The sequence below is a fragment of the Engystomops pustulosus genome, chromosome 2 (genome assembly GCF_040894005.1).
Source record: "Engystomops pustulosus chromosome 2, aEngPut4.maternal, whole genome shotgun sequence".
Lineage (NCBI taxonomy): Eukaryota > Metazoa > Chordata > Amphibia > Anura > Leptodactylidae > Engystomops > Engystomops pustulosus.
Window position 1 is genome coordinate 56,518,513 of NC_092412.1, and position 17,762 is coordinate 56,536,274.

Below are 17,762 nucleotides of genomic sequence, written 5' to 3' on the forward strand. Positions count from 1 at the left end.
CCCCTCATCACTTAAATGTCCAGTAGTCTCCCCTCATCACTTAAATGTCCAGTAGTCTCCCCTTAAGAATAAAATGTCCACAGCAGTTCCTTCAATTAATATAATGTCCAGCAAAGTGCCCCATTAGTATAATGTCCAGCAGACAGCCCCCATAAATGTAATATCCAGAAAAGTGCCCCCATTAACATAATGCCCAACAGAGTGCCCCCATCAGAGTAATGTCAAGCAGAGTTCCCCCATTGATATATTGTCTAGCAGAGTGTCCCCTTGAAAAAATAAAGTTATTACTTATCGGTGCTGAACCCTGCGATCCTCTTCTCCCCCGCTTAATTGGTACCAAGGGGCCCAAAGAGTGCCAAGAAAATATTCCCCACACCATGACACCACCACCACAAGCCTGAACCGTTGATACAAGGCAGGATGGATCCATGCTTTCATGTTGTTGACGCCAAATTCTGACCCTACCATCCAAATGTCGCAGCAGAAATAGAGACTCATCAGACCAGGCAACGTTTTTCCAATCTTCTACTGTCCAATTTCGATGAGCTTGTGCAAACTGTAGCCTCAGTTTCCTGTTCTTAGCTGAAAGGAGTGGCACCTGGTGTGGTCTTCTGCTGCTGTAGCCCATCTGCCTCAAAGTTCAACGTACTGTGCGTTCAGAGATGCTCTTCTGCCTACCTTGGTTGTAACGGGTGTCGATTTGAGTCACTGTTGCCTTTCTATCAGCTCGAACCAGTCTGCCCATTCTCCTCTGACCTCTGGCATCAACAAGGCATTTCTGCCCACACAACTGCCGCTCACTGGATGTTTTTTCTTTTTCGGACCATTCCGAAAAAGTGAAAATCCCAGTAGATCAGCAGTTTCTGAAATACTCAGACCAGCCCTTCTGGCACCAACAACCATGCAACGTTCAAAGGCACTCAAATCACCTTTCTTCCCCATACTGATGCTCGGTTTGAACTGCAGGAGATTGTCTTGACCATGTCTACATGTCTAAATGCACTGAGTTGCCGCCATGTGATTGGCTGATTAGAAATTAAGTGTTAACGAGCAGTTGGACAGGTGTACCTAATAAAGTGGCCGGTGAGTGTACATGGTAGGTTAGGTTAAGGTGAAAATTACTACATGTCTGATGTATAGAACCACAGGTATTAAGTCTATTGTCATGCAAGTACGTGAAAAGTTACATTTCTGTTCAGATATATTACTTATAGTAGTTTCTACATGATGAAATTACCTTGAATGAACATAATGGCCCAAAATTATATAAAGTGGAACAAACTGCCCTAGTACAGTTTGCCTCAATTATGTGCAGGTTACGCTAGATAGTTAAATACTGGTGCACGCTGTTCAATTATCTGGCGCAACCGGTGCTGCTATGGAAAGTGTGCACACAGTTACTTTTTTCTTTTTGGTGCACTTTCATTATACAGCTGGTAACACAACTGTCACAATAATCAATGTGTTACAATGATATATCTGGGCCACAATGCAGCACATAATGTAACATCAGCCATCGGCTGAAGCCACTAACCTCTCCTTATCTCATCCTCAGATGTAAAGTGAGCTTGGGTGGACATGAATTGGCTATACAAACTTATGAATGGACCAAGAGCACTTACAACAATGGCAAGAAGTTCATCGCTACAGCCTACCCTACATTTTAGAATAGTCAATGAAATCCCTGCCAACCCTTTTTGATTTACATTTTACAAATAGTACTTTTTTATTTTACTCTTTAGACCTCTAGAAGAAATGTGCTTCTACAATAAAAGTTTCAATAAAAATCAAAGAAAGTTTCAATAAAAATCTTCATCTTAGGAGAAGACATGTCTTTGCAGACATGAAAAAAAATACATATTAGGTGTATTGTAATTTGGCAAAAACTTTGCATAAACTTTTGTAACTTTTGTAAACTTTTAGAACAAATGCACAGATTTAATGGGGCACATTTACTAAGGGTCCTGCGGCTGCGATTCAGTCGGGTTTTCCAAAATATTTCCATTTTGTGCCGTTTTGCGCTGAATTGCCCCGGGTTTTGGCGCACGCGATCGGATTGTGGAGCTTCGGCGTCGCAACAGAAATCAGGGGGCGTGGCTGTCAGACAACCTGACGGATTCGGACAAACCGCGGAATATAAAAAAAGAATTGTGTCGCCAGATCACGCACTTAGATGCACCAGGAAGAAGAAGGTGAACTCTGGCGGACCTCAGCGCAGCAGTGACACCTGCTGGATACCGGGCGCACGATCTTAGTGAATCCCGACAGACCCGAATCCTCGTCGGACAACGCGCCGCGGGATCGCGACTAGACCGGGTAAGTAAATGTGCCCCAATATGTTTTAAAGGAAGTGTTTGTACAATGAAGTAGTTGTCTGCAATTTAAAGATAATCTACCATATGTTTTTTTTGCATTATGAACTAAACATACCTTGAGAATGTTATCGTTACCTGTGTTCTGATCTCCTGTTGAGAACCCGGACCTGACCTTGACATCGCTCCTTTGCAGCCAGCCCTAACCTCCTGCTCCGTCCCCGACCTCGCGTCATTGCCGCCTGCCTTGACCATCTGCCTGTCCCTGAACACAAGACTGCCCAGTGATTCTGTACTACCACCTTGGCTGCCACCGCAAGCAAATCGCACCTGTGGAACGACCTGGTGGTACCGCAGCAAGACCAACACGCGTTGAGGTGGGCTCTGGTGAAGACCGGGTGCCACTTAGATTCCGGTCCCAGGTGTTGGCTTGTGTCATCGTCCGCGGTGGTCCAGGGGGTACACTACCCCTGAAGCCTGACACATTACAGACACTTTACAGCAGATCATTGCAGTCCCGGACAAAGTAAAGCATTCAGAGAGCTTCACCAGAGGTCACAGTGGGCAGAGGGGTCCGTCTTTAACTAGGGGTCTTCTGTAAGTCGGGTGTCCTTAAGTAGGCAACCTCCTGTATCCAATATCTTGGCAGTCACCATAGTATTCTTTTAAAACCTTTTTTCTATATTTCATCTTTTTATATACGACAGGCAATCATCACCGGGGAGAGGGTACACAGCAGGAGAATATATTAGTGACTGTTAGCAGCATACTGGTAGCAGTATCACAAGTGCCTTATATAAAAGAAGACTTTTGAATGGGGCACCCTTCCCTCTTTCAAAAATGCATATTACACATACATAAATACATTTACATACACATATATACATAAACATACAGTTCTTCACTCATTCTCACACATTTATACACTCTTGTACCCACACATATAGAGCATGTACACACATACATGATATATACATGATACAGTATATATATACATCACATATATATTCTATACATACATATTATGCTTTACAATGCTCTACAATGTGCAGCAATATATAATGGTTCACATCCTCCATTCTTTATGATCAGGTTGGATGATGGGGCCCCCTGACACTGTGGGCTATGGCTGCTACCACTGTAGTTACGCCCCTGATAGACCTGATGAAGCGCTAAGGATTTTGTAAAAAGACTATATGCTCCTGCTGTGTGCCCTCTCCCCTGTAATGATCGCCTGTCTTATAACAAGATGAAATTTAAAAAAAGACACTTTAAAATAATACTATTGTGATTGCCAACTTCTTTCCTTCAATACTGCCTTTAATTGCACATTCTTGCACACTACAAGGAGTTGTGATTGTAATAGAGACTTTGCCACCTCCATGCCATGTGATTATCGGACCTGCCATAGTTTCAACCGGCGGCTGCCTAAGCCTCTTGAAGTATCTGGCAGGACACGGGGGTATTGGTGTTATCATATGCATGAGTGTTGGCGTATGATAAATTTCGCCCAATATGTTAATATAATGACAATCCTGAACAAGATGAGTACAGTATACTCAGAATATCATAGAAATACGTTATATGTTCAAACATGTTCTATTGAATATTTTTCTCCAATGTGTACACCGATTATCCATCACAAATAAATTATTGACGGAAATTATATTCAATATACAAATAATTAAATATCAGACAGATAGAAGCAGTAGATTAGATTGTTATACTCTATTATCACCACTAGAGGTCACCACCGACACAAACGTTTATAAATGTATTCAACCTGCTGCAGATATAAAATCTTCAAGGGAAACTGATTTGTGATTTGGAATTGAAATCGGAAGCTGCAGATTTTCATTGTTGATTTTAGCCTTTGTAAGGCACTTGAGGTGAGTTCAGAGGCAAGTAAAACATAAATATATATTTATTAATTTTAACCTAATAAATAATTAATACCATACAACATATTTAAGATAAAAGAATGTTACTCATTTATCCCCACTGGTCATTAGGGTATCAGGCTGCACCATGCTACTGGTGTCTCCCGGCATACAAGGAATCATCAGAGATACCCGATTAGGGCATCACTGGACAGAGAGGGTACCCACATAAGATATTTATTGAACTACACACCATACCATGTCCTGGAAAGGAATCAGCACAGACCCTGGACTGAAGCAGTGGGGAAACAGAAATATGTGGATAACATTTTGCCATATTACATAGATGGATAAAAGACACTAATCTATAAAGTCCAACATAAATATCTATAGTATTGATCCAGTGAAAGGCAAAAAACATAATTTGCCAGACACCAATTATCCTATATTAGAGGAAACATGTCTCCTCAATTCCAAATGTGGCAATCCTAATAATCCTTGGATACACATTTCACCCCTTAGACTGTCAAGTGCTTTGTTGTGTATTATTTTACCTACATTGTTTGTTAAAATGCTTATTCCCAGAAATACATTACACAACTGGCACTTACCCTATATGTCATTATACTTATAATGGGGTGAATCTATTAAAGGGGTTTTCCCACTAACTAAAGTTAGGCTTTATCCACAGGATTGGGCTTAACTTGCTGATCAGTGGGTGTCTCAGTACTGTTGGACTAATCTCTAAGGAGCTGACGGAAATCAGTGAGCGCAGTGCTCGGCAATCTTCGTCAGCTCCATAGAGATTAATGGAGCATAACGGTCATGCGTGGCCGTCTGTTTCGTTAGTCTGACAGTGGCGAGGGGTCTGACTGACCCCTTGTTTTTGCGATCTGTGAAGGTCTTCGCACTCCCGTGGATAAGGCCTAACTTTAGTTTGTGGGAAAACCCCTTTAAGAATGACCAGTCTTAATATTCCCCCCATGGAAGCGATCGCCGCCAGGTAAGACTACTATAGACCAGGTCTGACCTGCCACATTTTCCGCTTTCGTAAAGACTATAGTAAATCCTTAGGCCATTTAGGGCTCTTACACATTAGCGTTGCTGTGAAGCTTCAGTTGCGCATCCGTTGCGTTTTGTCTCCTCTGTTTCGCCATTTTTCTTCCATTTTGTCTCTGTGATGCATCAGTTTTGTCTCTGTGTCCTCGAAAAAACTGAAGGGTTAACATTGAAAACATCACACCTGTTTTTTTAGCCTCATTAGTGAAAAAAGAAGGATGCTTCAGCAGTTTTTTTGCAGACCCATAGACTTCCATTGCTTTCTGTTATCTGAATCCGTGAAAAACATAAGACATGTTTAATAATCTTTTTCAAGGGGAACGGATCAGTAAAAAATACAAGTCAATGTAAAAACACCAAGAGAAATCAATGGCGCTGTGAGGCATCTGTGGAAAACACTGAACTGCGGACGTGAAAAACAAGACAAATGTGAAAGAGCCCTTAGGCCCTTGTGGACACGGAGACAGAACAAATGCTGGTGACACAACGCAGACAAAACGCAAGGAATGCGCAACTGAAGCTGAGCACCCACGCCAATGTGAAAGAGCCTTTATATGCATAAATTTGTGACCAATGCTAAACAAAGTGGCTAATGGTGTAAATCGGAGAAGACTCTCCCTCTATAAGAGGAGCGTTCACAATTTTAATGGGGCACATTTACTAAGAACAGGGCAAACTGCACTAAATGCAATTTGCCTGTGTAGTGTGCATGACTTCTGGCACCCGTTCGTCATGAATCAGGCTCGCCATGCACTTGGCGACAGAGTGCACAACTTTTTTTTGGTGCACCTTTAACATGGAGTGGACTTTACATGGTAAATCTGGCGCACGGTCCGACTGAGCACCGGAAGCCTGCGCCACAAAAGGGTCGCGTGTGACACAATTGTGGCGCAGACACTTCCCTACCTGTGCAAGCAGCTTGCACCTAAAAGAACGTCCAAAGTCCAACAGAAATTGGCGCACGGCCCTTAGTAAATGTGCCCCTATATCTTTCAGGAAGAGGCCTATGAAAAATATACTACTCGCGCTAATCTATAGAAATATTCAGCGTTATTTGGAGCTCAACATTATACCATTAGACCACATATTGGTCAGAGCTGAGCGTTTTACTTGCCTAAGGGTGATGGCACACGTGGCGTTTTGAACATGTTTTTGGCCAGATTTTAAGCAGTCCGTTAAAAACGCATGCGCTTTTGACAGGTTTGACCAATTATCTTAATTCAAACTGGTCAAAAACGCATGCGCTTGTGACGGACTGCTTAAAAACGGGCCCTTAGGTGAAAAGCACTATCATTTCTGATCTTAACATTTTGGGGAAGATTAACAGATATGAAACACACAAAGAATAGGAGAGTTTTATTTGATAAGATGAGATCATATAAATGACTGTAAACTTTCTATCCCAGCTAAATATTTGTGTCTTTAAATGGACAAATCATTTATTATCGGCATGGACCGCCTGGTCTGAGATCTGCATGTGTGAATCCAATTCAGTAAATGTGAATGATGTATAACATGGGGCAATGTAACCAGCAGAGTCCCACATATTCCATTTGTTATCCTGTTTCTCAAGTCTTATTGAAATCTAGCACTTCAGTGAATAAGCTGGTTCCCTATAGAACTCCTCCTTTTATTATCTAATTCAAGTCTCTAGTGGTGATCAGATCGTAAGCCAACAACCCCAGATCCCTCCTTTTGTTGGGAACACATAACTGGAAAGGTTAATGAGAAGAACATAGCAATTGAGAAGTGGGAGGCAGGAGAAGGAGGGAGGGAGTGTGGAGATGATGCAGGGACGGTTGAAAACCTAAAAGCTGACAGATGGGCCGCTTTCAATTTGCATTCCCCTGAGAAGCCTTTAGCAAAGCAATACCTTCTGATCAGGCTAGGGGTAAAGGGGCTCTGACAAAGCAACAGGGGCAGCGCATATGGGTTTCTATCAGTGACACTAACTCACCAAGCAATAACACATATATTACTAATATAGTATAGACAGCTTATATCACCCTATAAAAAGCTATTTCACTTTGTTATTGACATTTACAATATTTTTTAATTGTAAGCTTACCTGCCGAGGTTCGTCACATGTAAATCTATCTGTTAGATATGCAGGCAGCATGTTACATAACAGGGGAGATGATAAGTTTGTACAAAGTATCCTATCTGTAGGCAGCATGTTATAGAGCAGGAGAAGATGAGAAGATTGCCCATAGTGTTCTATCTGCTGGTAGCATGTTATAGAGCAGGAGAAGATGAGAAGATTGCCCATAGTGTTCTATCTGCTGGTAGCATGTTATAGAGCAGGAGAAGATGAGAAGATTGCCCATAGTGTCCTATCTGCAGGCAGCATGTTATTGAGCAGGAGGAGATAAGAAGATTGTCCATAGTGGCCTATCTGCAGGCAGCATGTTATAGAGCAGGAGGAGATAAGAAGATTGTCCATAGTGGCCTATCTGCAGGCAGCATGTTATAGAGCAGGAGGAGATGAGAAGTTTGTCCATAGTGTCCTATCTGCAGGCAGAATGTGATAGAGCAGGAGGAGATAAGAAGATTGTCCATAGTGGCCTATCTGCAGGCAGCATGTTATAGAGCTGTTAATGAGCTGTGCAGATTGTACACATCTATAGACTTGATGGATTAAAGTAGAGCAGCAGGATTTTTTTAAATTCTTTATTGAAAAGTACAAAACAAATAATGCCTTACCATTATATTTAACATTTAGAATCATCACCACATTTGTATAAATCACAAAAATCACTTTAAGCAATTAACTGAATGTAACCTTAATACCCCCTCCCCCCCAACCTCTAACAGTAGGAACATTACTCAATATATCCCTCTGCTAAAATTTTCCCTCTCTATAAAATATTGTCTGGAGATTGGATTCCATGTACAAAGTGACAGATACAGCTCGCTTTAAGGAAATCTACCACCAAAATAAAGCATGAAAAACCAAGGACTCTTACTCATAGATCCAGGCACTGTGACTGTAGTAATCTTCTTATATTTGTTATCCATAGCCACAATTTTTCTAAAATCAACTTTCAAAATGCTAATTAATCTGCAGGGCTCTGGGGATGTTACCAGAGCCCCTCCATGCAGCAGCTTCACTGACTGTTACACTGTGCATGGGCACTTCCCCTCTCCCACTGTGTGCTGAAACTTCCTCTGCTGCTGTGAGATTACATTAGACAGAGGGAGGGGGGAAGTGCTAATAGAGCGGTGGGAGAGCAAGAGACAGTGTAACAGCCTATGAAGCATGAGCATGGAGGGGCTCCGGTAATAGCTCCAGAGTCCTTTGGGCTCATTAGCATAATTGTAAAAGTTGATTTTAGAAGGAAGGAGACCATGGATAATAAATATAAGAAGATAACCACAGTCACGGTGCCTGGATCCCCTGGTTTATCCTGCTTGATTTTGATGTTAGGTTTCTTTTAATATAGCCACTGATATACTATGTCAAATATATACACTTAGCAGCACTTGGAAGGCAGTGTAGAGCACAGCGGTGGTCCTTATGATTTTGCAGGAGAGTGAACACTTATTTAGTTTATGCTTCTTCTTTAAGTGTTCGCTCATGTCTCCGATTAATTCTTGGTATTATGATGGAACAGCCCTTCGAGTAATAACAGGTAATGGAACTAACTCAGTTACAGAAATTTAAAGGGTTTGATCTTTTTCTTAGGTATATCTATCCTTTAGAAGGCATTATATCGATTTAAGTAGAGTCCTAAACACCAAGTCCAACTACACAATAAAGAGAAAGGGATGTATCAACATATATAGAAGCAGATTTGCCTTTCAGGGGTTTGGAAAAGCTGGGTGACAACTTCTGTATCATTTGATTTTTTTTTAATCCAAGCAAAATTAACATTCTTAAATTTCATTTCTGTAACAATCGATGAAGAAGCCTGAGATTTGTGACTTCTGTGTCCTCAGACACAATGAGGACATTAGCTAAAGAAGCACATGGAGCGTCCTGAATTCTACCTAGAGTTGTCAATGGGTTGCAATGGGAGTTCAGATGCAAATAGTGTCACATGCCTGCATTTAGAGTTGGGGAAGTGGCAGATAAAGGACTTGTAAAGACTGGGCACTCAATTCAGAAATGTTGCTGCAGACGCAGCCATGGAACAGATGTGACTGCCTTAGGACAATAGGACTTAGATGAGAGGCACGAGCAGAAACACAGGCAAGTGAGACAAAGGGAAGACAGGCTGACTTGTTAGACAGAGCGCACGAGTAATAGCAGTTCCATATGTTCTCTTCCACCAGTTGGGTGAAAAAGCCTCTGTCATAACACTGCAGGCTGTTTTCTTACAGACCCCTCTTCTTCATAGCCACCTTCATTACCCCATTGTTGCCATCCTGTGAAGCTGGAAAAATTAACCTGTTGCAACCATCTGCTCAAAGTTTAAAAAAGAGAGACAGATTTATGGAGCTGAACATGTTACTTCCCAAATGCGAATGACATGGGGGTCACGCTCGGCGTTTTCATTTAATCGACGGTAATTTATAATGAATATAATGCCATTCTCCATCCCGGATTTAAAACCTATTACTGTCATTTCCATATGGTTCTAGCATTAGATAAGAAGATGAGCAATAGAGAAGCTGGAACAAATTGTCACATTTAGTGTCAATTATATCTGGAAATGTGATTTAAAGAGTAAAGGGATGGCATATTGCTGTATTTTATGACTCCAGGGGGGGGGGGTCTATACTTTGGGACCCCCATCAGAAAGAAGGTAGCCCAGCACTTCTGTGGCACTGTGTTCCCTTCTACATTATTATGTCGAAGTAGAGCTCCAGGCTAGAGGCACCGATGGAGGGCAGGTGCGCCGCTGTTCACAAGGAAATTGTGGAAGTAGTTCTATTTCGCCATCATACCACTCTCAAATCACAGTGTCAGCAGGGGCCGATTTACCGCTGTATATCCCCCCAAAATGCTGCTATAGGTATTTTTTATAAAAAGAAAACAATTTTAAGCCTGTGAAAGCCTATGAAATTCTCCCTTCTCTGCCAGACAGAGCAAAGATTTGCATAAGGGGACCCCATCATAACTTTTCTTGGGACCCCCAAAAATGCCAAATCTGCCTAAGTATTGTTGGTGGTCACAGCAGTCCTCCCCCTCATATTATACAGATAAAGTATAAAGAAAGGACTTCTGTTCCTTGCGTTGTCCCTTTCTGTTTTTCTTTGTAGAATACAGATTCATACATTTTTGCTTAGTAATTTTAGTATGTTGTACACTGGTTGCACCAATGATTGAAACTGGCTCTAAACATGGCAGTCTTATCACATTGGCCCCAATGACCTCAGACATTGCAGATGCAGCAGGTGAATTCCAGTAATGAAGCTTCTGAAATTTGGAGAGATTGTAACTTCCCTAGTCTTCATGCAGGAGCGGCTTGTGGCCACCTGTATTCTCTCCCAGCAGAGATGTCACACTGTGACTATCTGTATCCCCAGCACATTGACAGATATTCTGCAGCTGATACATGAAAGGCAATTGCAAGGAACGTAAAATTCTTCCGCGCCCTGAAGGGTCATTAATGGAACAAACCTGCTTTCACATCCCATGGTTCCAATAATATGCAAAAGTAACCTATTTTCCATCTACAGTCATTGGAGAATAGGAGGGCATGGATGTATTCACTTTTACTATGGAGTTTTATATGAAGTTATCTAATTATCTGTATTAATTTTGGGCTGGGACTATTGCAGTGATAGACCCACTGGACAGAGGCTTGGTCAGCAGATATTGCTTGTAGATAAAGTCATTTTTATCATAGACATTTTAGACATATAAACATTTTTACGTGTCCTATTTATGGGACCTGTGCCCATCTCCAGGACAGAGGTCCTTTGGGCACTGGTCACCACATCCATGCAAGTTTGGAGAGGCGCCACCTTTGACTGTTCACTAACAGAAATGAACAGTGAAAACTACATTTCAGGTCTAAATTGGACTATTTTACTATATGAAATAGGGGAGAAAGATTAGAATCCTACTTCTATCCTGTAGAAATCTGAATCTGTTAATAAAAAAAGAAAAAAAAATTAATACTGTAAAAAAATATTTACTGTATTAATATTCATTTTATACTGTTGTCATTGTTATCATCATGTAATAAATCTTTACCTTCAATGTTATCATAATAACTAAGATTAGTACGGCAGGTGCTAAAAGAATTTACCAAAATATTTCAGAATTACAAATATAATATTAAATAAGTTAAGAAGATGCCAACAAACTCCCAACCCAGTAATTGTTCATGATACACATATACAATGAAAGGAATATTATTAGCAATTGCAAATATTTTCACAATTTTTTTAAAATGATTATTAATAGAAGAAATTGTTAGCCTAATAATTGTCCCATCCTACATAAAATCATCCATATGCAATTTGGAAAAATTTTTTTGGATTTGTATAGCAACATATCACAGCTGTTATTAAAATTAGCAGCATAGCAAGGGTTAAGAGATGGAGCAGAAACGACAGGACCACCAAAAACCTGGAGCTCAGCCTCCTGAGAAGGGGCCGGGCTTAGATACAACCTTAGTAAAGGGGAAGGAGATGTGAGGCTGCAGTGGTCCCACACTCTGGAGCAGCAGCCAGTCACAAGGAGCTGTCCAGCCTTCCCTGAGCCTGAACTCACTCAGGAGACAGCATCTTCCCAAGCCCAGGACTTCTAGAGGAAGCTGCAAAGCTTCTACAATTCTACACAAGGTGAAGGTAAAACATTGTATATTATGCTTCATTTATATTGCTGAGTATTAATATCATGTTACTTCACCATTATTCACTATATGGAAAATGTTTCTTCAAAGTATTTCTTCATTTATTCCATCTCTGCTTTCCCTCTTTCTATATGTTTTATATTATGTTTAACATTTATAATTATGCAATAACGAACAAAAAAAGTTTCTGATGTATACATCATTTAAGCAGGACTCAGCCTTCCTAAAAATCCTTAAATATGTTACTATGACACATCAAACACTTAATATTGTGTTCAAGATATTGCAGGATATTTGTTTCAGAGCTCTAAAGTTCTCTCAAGTTATACTTTCCTTAAGGATGTTGAAAATTAGTTTTTACTCCAAGATCAACCTCACGGGTATTAATATTTGCAAGTAATGTTGATTAATAAATTAGTTGTGTTATTACAGTTACAAGTAACAGCTACAGAAAGGTTTCTGACAGAGACAGAAAGGCTGAGATTTGGGAAACACATGAATAGGAGACTGTAGTATTAGTCTATAACAGTATAGTTTACATATTATAATGATTGTTTACTTTAGGAGTGGGATGAACAGGATCATAGAAATGGATCCTCTGAAGAGTCACATGTTATCTTATTAGCACGAAGGGAAATGGCAGAGAAGGTGATTTCCCTGTAATTCGGACAGTTTCTGATTTGAATGTTACTTGTATAAGAATGAATCTGATAGTATAGGAGATGGGTATTATATATTATGAGAATCCCATTCACTATATCGCATATGGTTCTCTAATTTGTTAGTATGAATTCAGTAAAGTGATAAGTGACAAATGAACCCAGCAAACTGCAGGTTAGAGACAGTTTCTATAGACTGGGCAGGATGAGTGGCGGTCAACAGTATAAAGTCTTTACATGGGCTGGTGCCATCCACATGGGAACAGAGATATCAAAATTATATCACTATGTACTATATCATTTTATTCCCTATTAGATGTTATTAAAGCTAATATGAAAGTATGGCAACATTGATTTGCAATCTTCAAGAATTTCTTTCTTGAAGAATGTTAAGAAGTTAAATAAAAGAAGTTCATATACAACTTATTACACATAATAGTTATTTACTATCAAAGTTTTTGTCTAGCATTATACAGTTTATCTATATACATGTAACAAACTATTGTACAATTGCTTTATTCTTTATTAGAATAAGGGGAAAACATTCTGGATAAACCTTTCAGTAAATGGATTCATCAATTTACTGTAACTCCTTCATATCTATTCTTCATATTCTTTATAGTTTGTTCATCTATTGCCACTGGACCTTCTGTGGTCCATAATGTGTCAATATCATAACTGAAGAGAGGCATAACATAACTTGAATAGCTATTCTCATCTTAGACATAGAACAAGCCACAAGATCCGATGCAAATCTACATCAGACTCCAGAACAGGGGTCCCTTCATCCCCTCCCATCCTCTGTCCATCCTCTGTCCAGTCATGTATGACTGTCTTTATCAACATCTAGAAGCATAAGATAAAATTGGTAGCACTGAAAAAAACATTCAGAGAACAAATATAATAGTAAAACTTTCTTCACTTTTATTTTATCATTTAAACTGGAACAAACAGATGGTGACATATCCAATGTATGTCGACATGTGTGTGATCTTACTCGTGGTCTACATGACTATACCATTAATGTTGAAAATGATATAAGATTATAACGAAGCTCTACTGGTTTGTCATTTATTGCAGGAGTTGTATCAGACTGCTGAGATGTCTGAGATGGTCAGTGTTCATGGATGGATGGAAGAGGCGCTTAGTTCTCAAGATGAGATGAAAGACTCCAGCCAAAGGCAGTCTGCATACGACTTGTTGTCTAGTCTCAGTCATGAAGAACATGGGAGCATGGATGGAGAAGATGATGAAGAAGAAGAAGATGATGGAGAAAGGCCAAAGAAGAGAGGTCCAAAGAAAAAGAAGATGACTAAGGCAAGAATTGAGAGATTCCGTGTGCGGAGGGTAAAAGCTAATGCCAGGGAGCGCACAAGAATGCATGGACTAAATGATGCTCTGGATAACCTCAGGCGGGTAATGCCCTGCTACTCTAAAACACAAAAGTTGTCCAAAATTGAGACCCTCAGGCTGGCGAGAAATTACATATGGGCATTATCTGAGGTCTTGGAACGAGGTCAAACTGCAGAAGGGAAGGGGTTTCTGGAAATGCTCTGCAAAGGACTCTCACAACCCACCAGCAATCTAGTAGCTGGTTGCCTACAATTAGGACCTCAACCCATGTTCATGGAAAAACATGAAGATAAGTCAAGTATCTGTGATCCATCACTAACGTCTCATGCCTACACTTACCAGTCTCCTGGTCTGCCAAGTCCTCCATATGGTACTATCGAAGCACACCATTTGCACTTGAAACCCCCAAATTTCAAAACTGTTGTGGACCCAATGGTAAACCATACCATAAATTGTACCACACCTCCATATGATGGTGCCCTTACTCCTCCACTGAGCATTAGTGGCAACTTTTCCCTGAAACAAGATGGATCTCCAGATTTGGACAAGTCCTATGCTTTCCGATCCCATTATTCTTCACTTGGGCTTAGTGGCTCTCATGGTCATGTCTCACACTTTCAAACTGCTGTTCCCAGGTATGAAATACCCATTGACATGGCCTATGAAGCATATCCTCATCATGCCATTTTTACTGAGTAAATTATTTCAGTAGTGGGGAACTTCTAATTTGACTTTCTGTCATTACAAAGAAGAGAACTTTTATCTTCAATTTTCAGGCATAATTAGAAGCCACCATCACCTCAAACTGCCTCTGACTCTTATACTTTGCGAATACTTATTGAATCCAAGAATCTGAGTATCTTTGTATATTATTTTTATCAGAATTTCTATCTCTGTGTGACCTATTGCCGATACAAGTTGTATGACTGTGTGCCTTGTGCAGATGGTACAGTATTCAGCTTTTCTGATACACATGCACAAGTTTCAACACGAGAAGCACAATTAGTACATTCTCATGTCCTCTTAAAACAGTCCTAAAAAAAATCATTTTCACACTGATATTACTATTGCATTCACTTGACGCACCACCCAGTCTTTGCACAAAAATACATGAATTGCACTTTGCCTTGTGAAACTTCAGGAGTTCCAAATTATTTCAGCATTAATTCTGTTCCATTGATGCTAAAGATTTGTACAAAATTTTTACTAACAAGACTCTTTCGATAAATGTTTACCCTTGAGAGTACTGTATTTGGTATAGTATAGTTCATATAGAACCTATAGAACTACAGCATCAATACATTATCAAAGTTCTGTTCCAATATAGGCATCTGGTAATATCTAAGACTCTGTACATATACCAGTTGCTTCCCTTATATTGGGGCATCAGAATAACACAGGACCCCCATGGAAACCTTACAGATAGGGGGGTGGCTTACTGTAGTGCTGCAGGCCACCTATGCTAAATCAGTATCAGGCTCCCAATATATAATGTATCTTTAAGTTTACATAAATGGGGATGAGACCTCTTAAGGCCCCTGGGCCAGTTGCAGCTGTACCCCTCAAATTATGCCCCTGCTTGCAAACCTCTTATGGGAAGCCACACTAGTCAGGAGTGTGATCCAGGCCAAATCATTTTCATAAATGCTGTACCAGCAAGTTGATAGTTCAACAGTAACAAAAGGCAAAATAAATTTACATGAATGCATAGACTAAACGCAACGTAAACTTAAGCACATCTATTTATTATTTTTTATTTATTTTGTTACAAAATTTGGTGAATAACGTGTTAAATGACATGCAAGACCTATTTGCTGTGTTTAGTATGACTTTCTTCTTATTATTATTATGATGTTTTAAATGTCTTGTCTTTTGTTCCATTTTTATTTATGTTTAATTTATATTATTTATTTGATTTAATTTATTTCTTTTGCATGGTGTGCTGTCTCCTTATGCCTCATCGAAATACAGTCGAGGGATTAAAATATTGAATGGTTTGTTTAGTATATTAAAGTTTCGTAAATGATCTCCAGTAAAGAAATGTTTTTTATATTTTGTATTGTCCTCAACCATATGAAACCCAACTGAGGCACATAACAGGAAACTTTGAGATTTCTTTGAATATTTTCTTGATAGACCGAATGTCAGACAATTCTATGGAAAATCTCAGATGGTCATCGATAGAAATGATGTCACTCCTTTAATACGATGTAATATCCACATGCTACTGATGTTATCACTGTCTGAATGTGGCTTGGGTTTAAGAGCCGTTTCACACTTTTTTCATCAGTATTTTGCATCAGTTATTGTGAATTCAGGAACACATTCCATTCCATTATACCTAATCTCTGTATAGTCTGTAAATCTGATTTTGTCCCACGATAACTGATGCAAAAATGGACAAGATTACTGAGATGTGAACTGGTTCTTAGCCGCATTGAAGGTTTATTATTGTCGTTAAACAATATTGCAACAGTTTAGTGATTATTGATCAGTTTAATACAGTTTCCTTATTCTGTTACTTAATCCCATAATTAATAAAAATGTTAATAAATCTCAATTAATTACAGCAGAATACAATATACAACAGACAACACATGGGGAAGAAATCCTATGATGAAAAGTAGTTTTCACAGCTTACAATCTACTTGTTTTCTAAATTATGACCTTGTAGCTTTGGCCTACAAAACAATTCCATGAAAACCCATATCACTGACTATGCAATTTGTATTAATGTCCTACCCATGTTCTCCTACATTAGGTTTTGTCTCATCTTCCTTTTGTTCTTGTAATCTGTACTATTTTATACCCTTCTTATCTTCCCCAATTAGAAGAATGCATTATATTTTGTGTAAATTACATTAGATATACATGCGAATATTGTTATTCTTAGGGATAAAACTTATCGCAAGGACAATTCCTGAGACCTTTGTTTTATACTGGATTTAGGAAAAGTTATATTCTTTTGTAAAGAAAGTACAAAAAATCATTTTTGACACCAATAAAGTTGTGAAACTTGCTTCATGTGGTTGTGTGCTGCTTCTATGAATCGTTTTTTGCTATGTGAACCTAGCGTTTTAGTTCCAGTGCCATCAGTGCTGCTATTTAGCTCGCTTGGGTACGTGCCAGGTGCCAGCTGATTGTCTCCCACACAGATCTGGCATCATGGTACGCTTCTATCACAATTAAAAGAACATGTTATAATGCAGCCGATGGGATCAAATCCTCTGCAAAAATACAGCACAGATCTGTGATAGAGAGGGCTTGCCCTGGATTTAAAGATGTGCAGCTTCTCCTAACATGTTGAGGGTTTTTTTCAGTACATAAATGAGCATTTTTAGAACCCTATTCACATTAGACTTTACATTGTTATAGATTTCAATTGCAGATTTCAATTATTAAAATGTATAGCATTTACCCCAAATGTGATTGATGGTCATATAGTGGCTGCCTATTGCCCAAATAGTCAATTCTGGGAAAGGGGGAAAGCCCTTAGATTCCCTGGTAGGGTAGGACAGTATGGAAAGATAATACAGTGTAAAATACAATTCATTCGTATTTATAAACACAAGGTGGAATAGCCCACCCAAATCTAGGAATTGGCGTTTGACCTTGGGATAGTTTTTGAGCAAATCTGGTGATAGTGAAAGCTTTGAGCCTTGTTTTGTTACATAGAGGGTCTAGAAGATCTGTCACCCTGATGACACCTGATGAAATTCCAGGTAGAGGATCAAAATATTTTGCGCTGTT

General features: G+C 39.5%; 2 protein-coding genes across 3 annotated transcripts in view; both read left to right on the top strand.

Moving 5' to 3' along the window:
• Nucleotides 1–1,747, top strand: part of LOC140117028 (uridylate-specific endoribonuclease A-like) — a 40,853-nt gene extending 39,106 nt beyond the window's left edge. Inside the window, exon 10 of the mRNA XM_072133461.1 lies at nucleotides 1,556–1,747. Coding sequence (XP_071989562.1) covers nucleotides 1,556–1,667 — 112 coding nt within the window. The 3' untranslated portion in view covers nucleotides 1,668–1,747. The remainder of the gene's footprint in view (nucleotides 1–1,555) is intronic.
• Nucleotides 1,748–11,854: 10,107 nt separating this feature from the next.
• NEUROD4 (neuronal differentiation 4) lies at nucleotides 11,855–17,031 on the top strand. 2 transcript variants are annotated; one of them, XM_072134706.1, is made up of 2 exons: nucleotides 11,855–11,995; nucleotides 13,740–17,031. In XM_072134706.1, exon 2 carries the CDS (start codon nucleotides 13,761–13,763, stop codon nucleotides 14,709–14,711), a length of 951 nt encoding a protein of 316 aa, XP_071990807.1. In that variant the 5' UTR covers nucleotides 11,855–11,995; nucleotides 13,740–13,760; the 3' UTR covers nucleotides 14,712–17,031. The 2 variants fall into 2 exon arrangements, with proteins under 2 accessions (XP_071990807.1, XP_071990806.1); XM_072134705.1 differs by having other exon boundaries at nucleotides 11,861–11,989.
• Nucleotides 17,032–17,762: the final 731 nt, after the last annotated feature.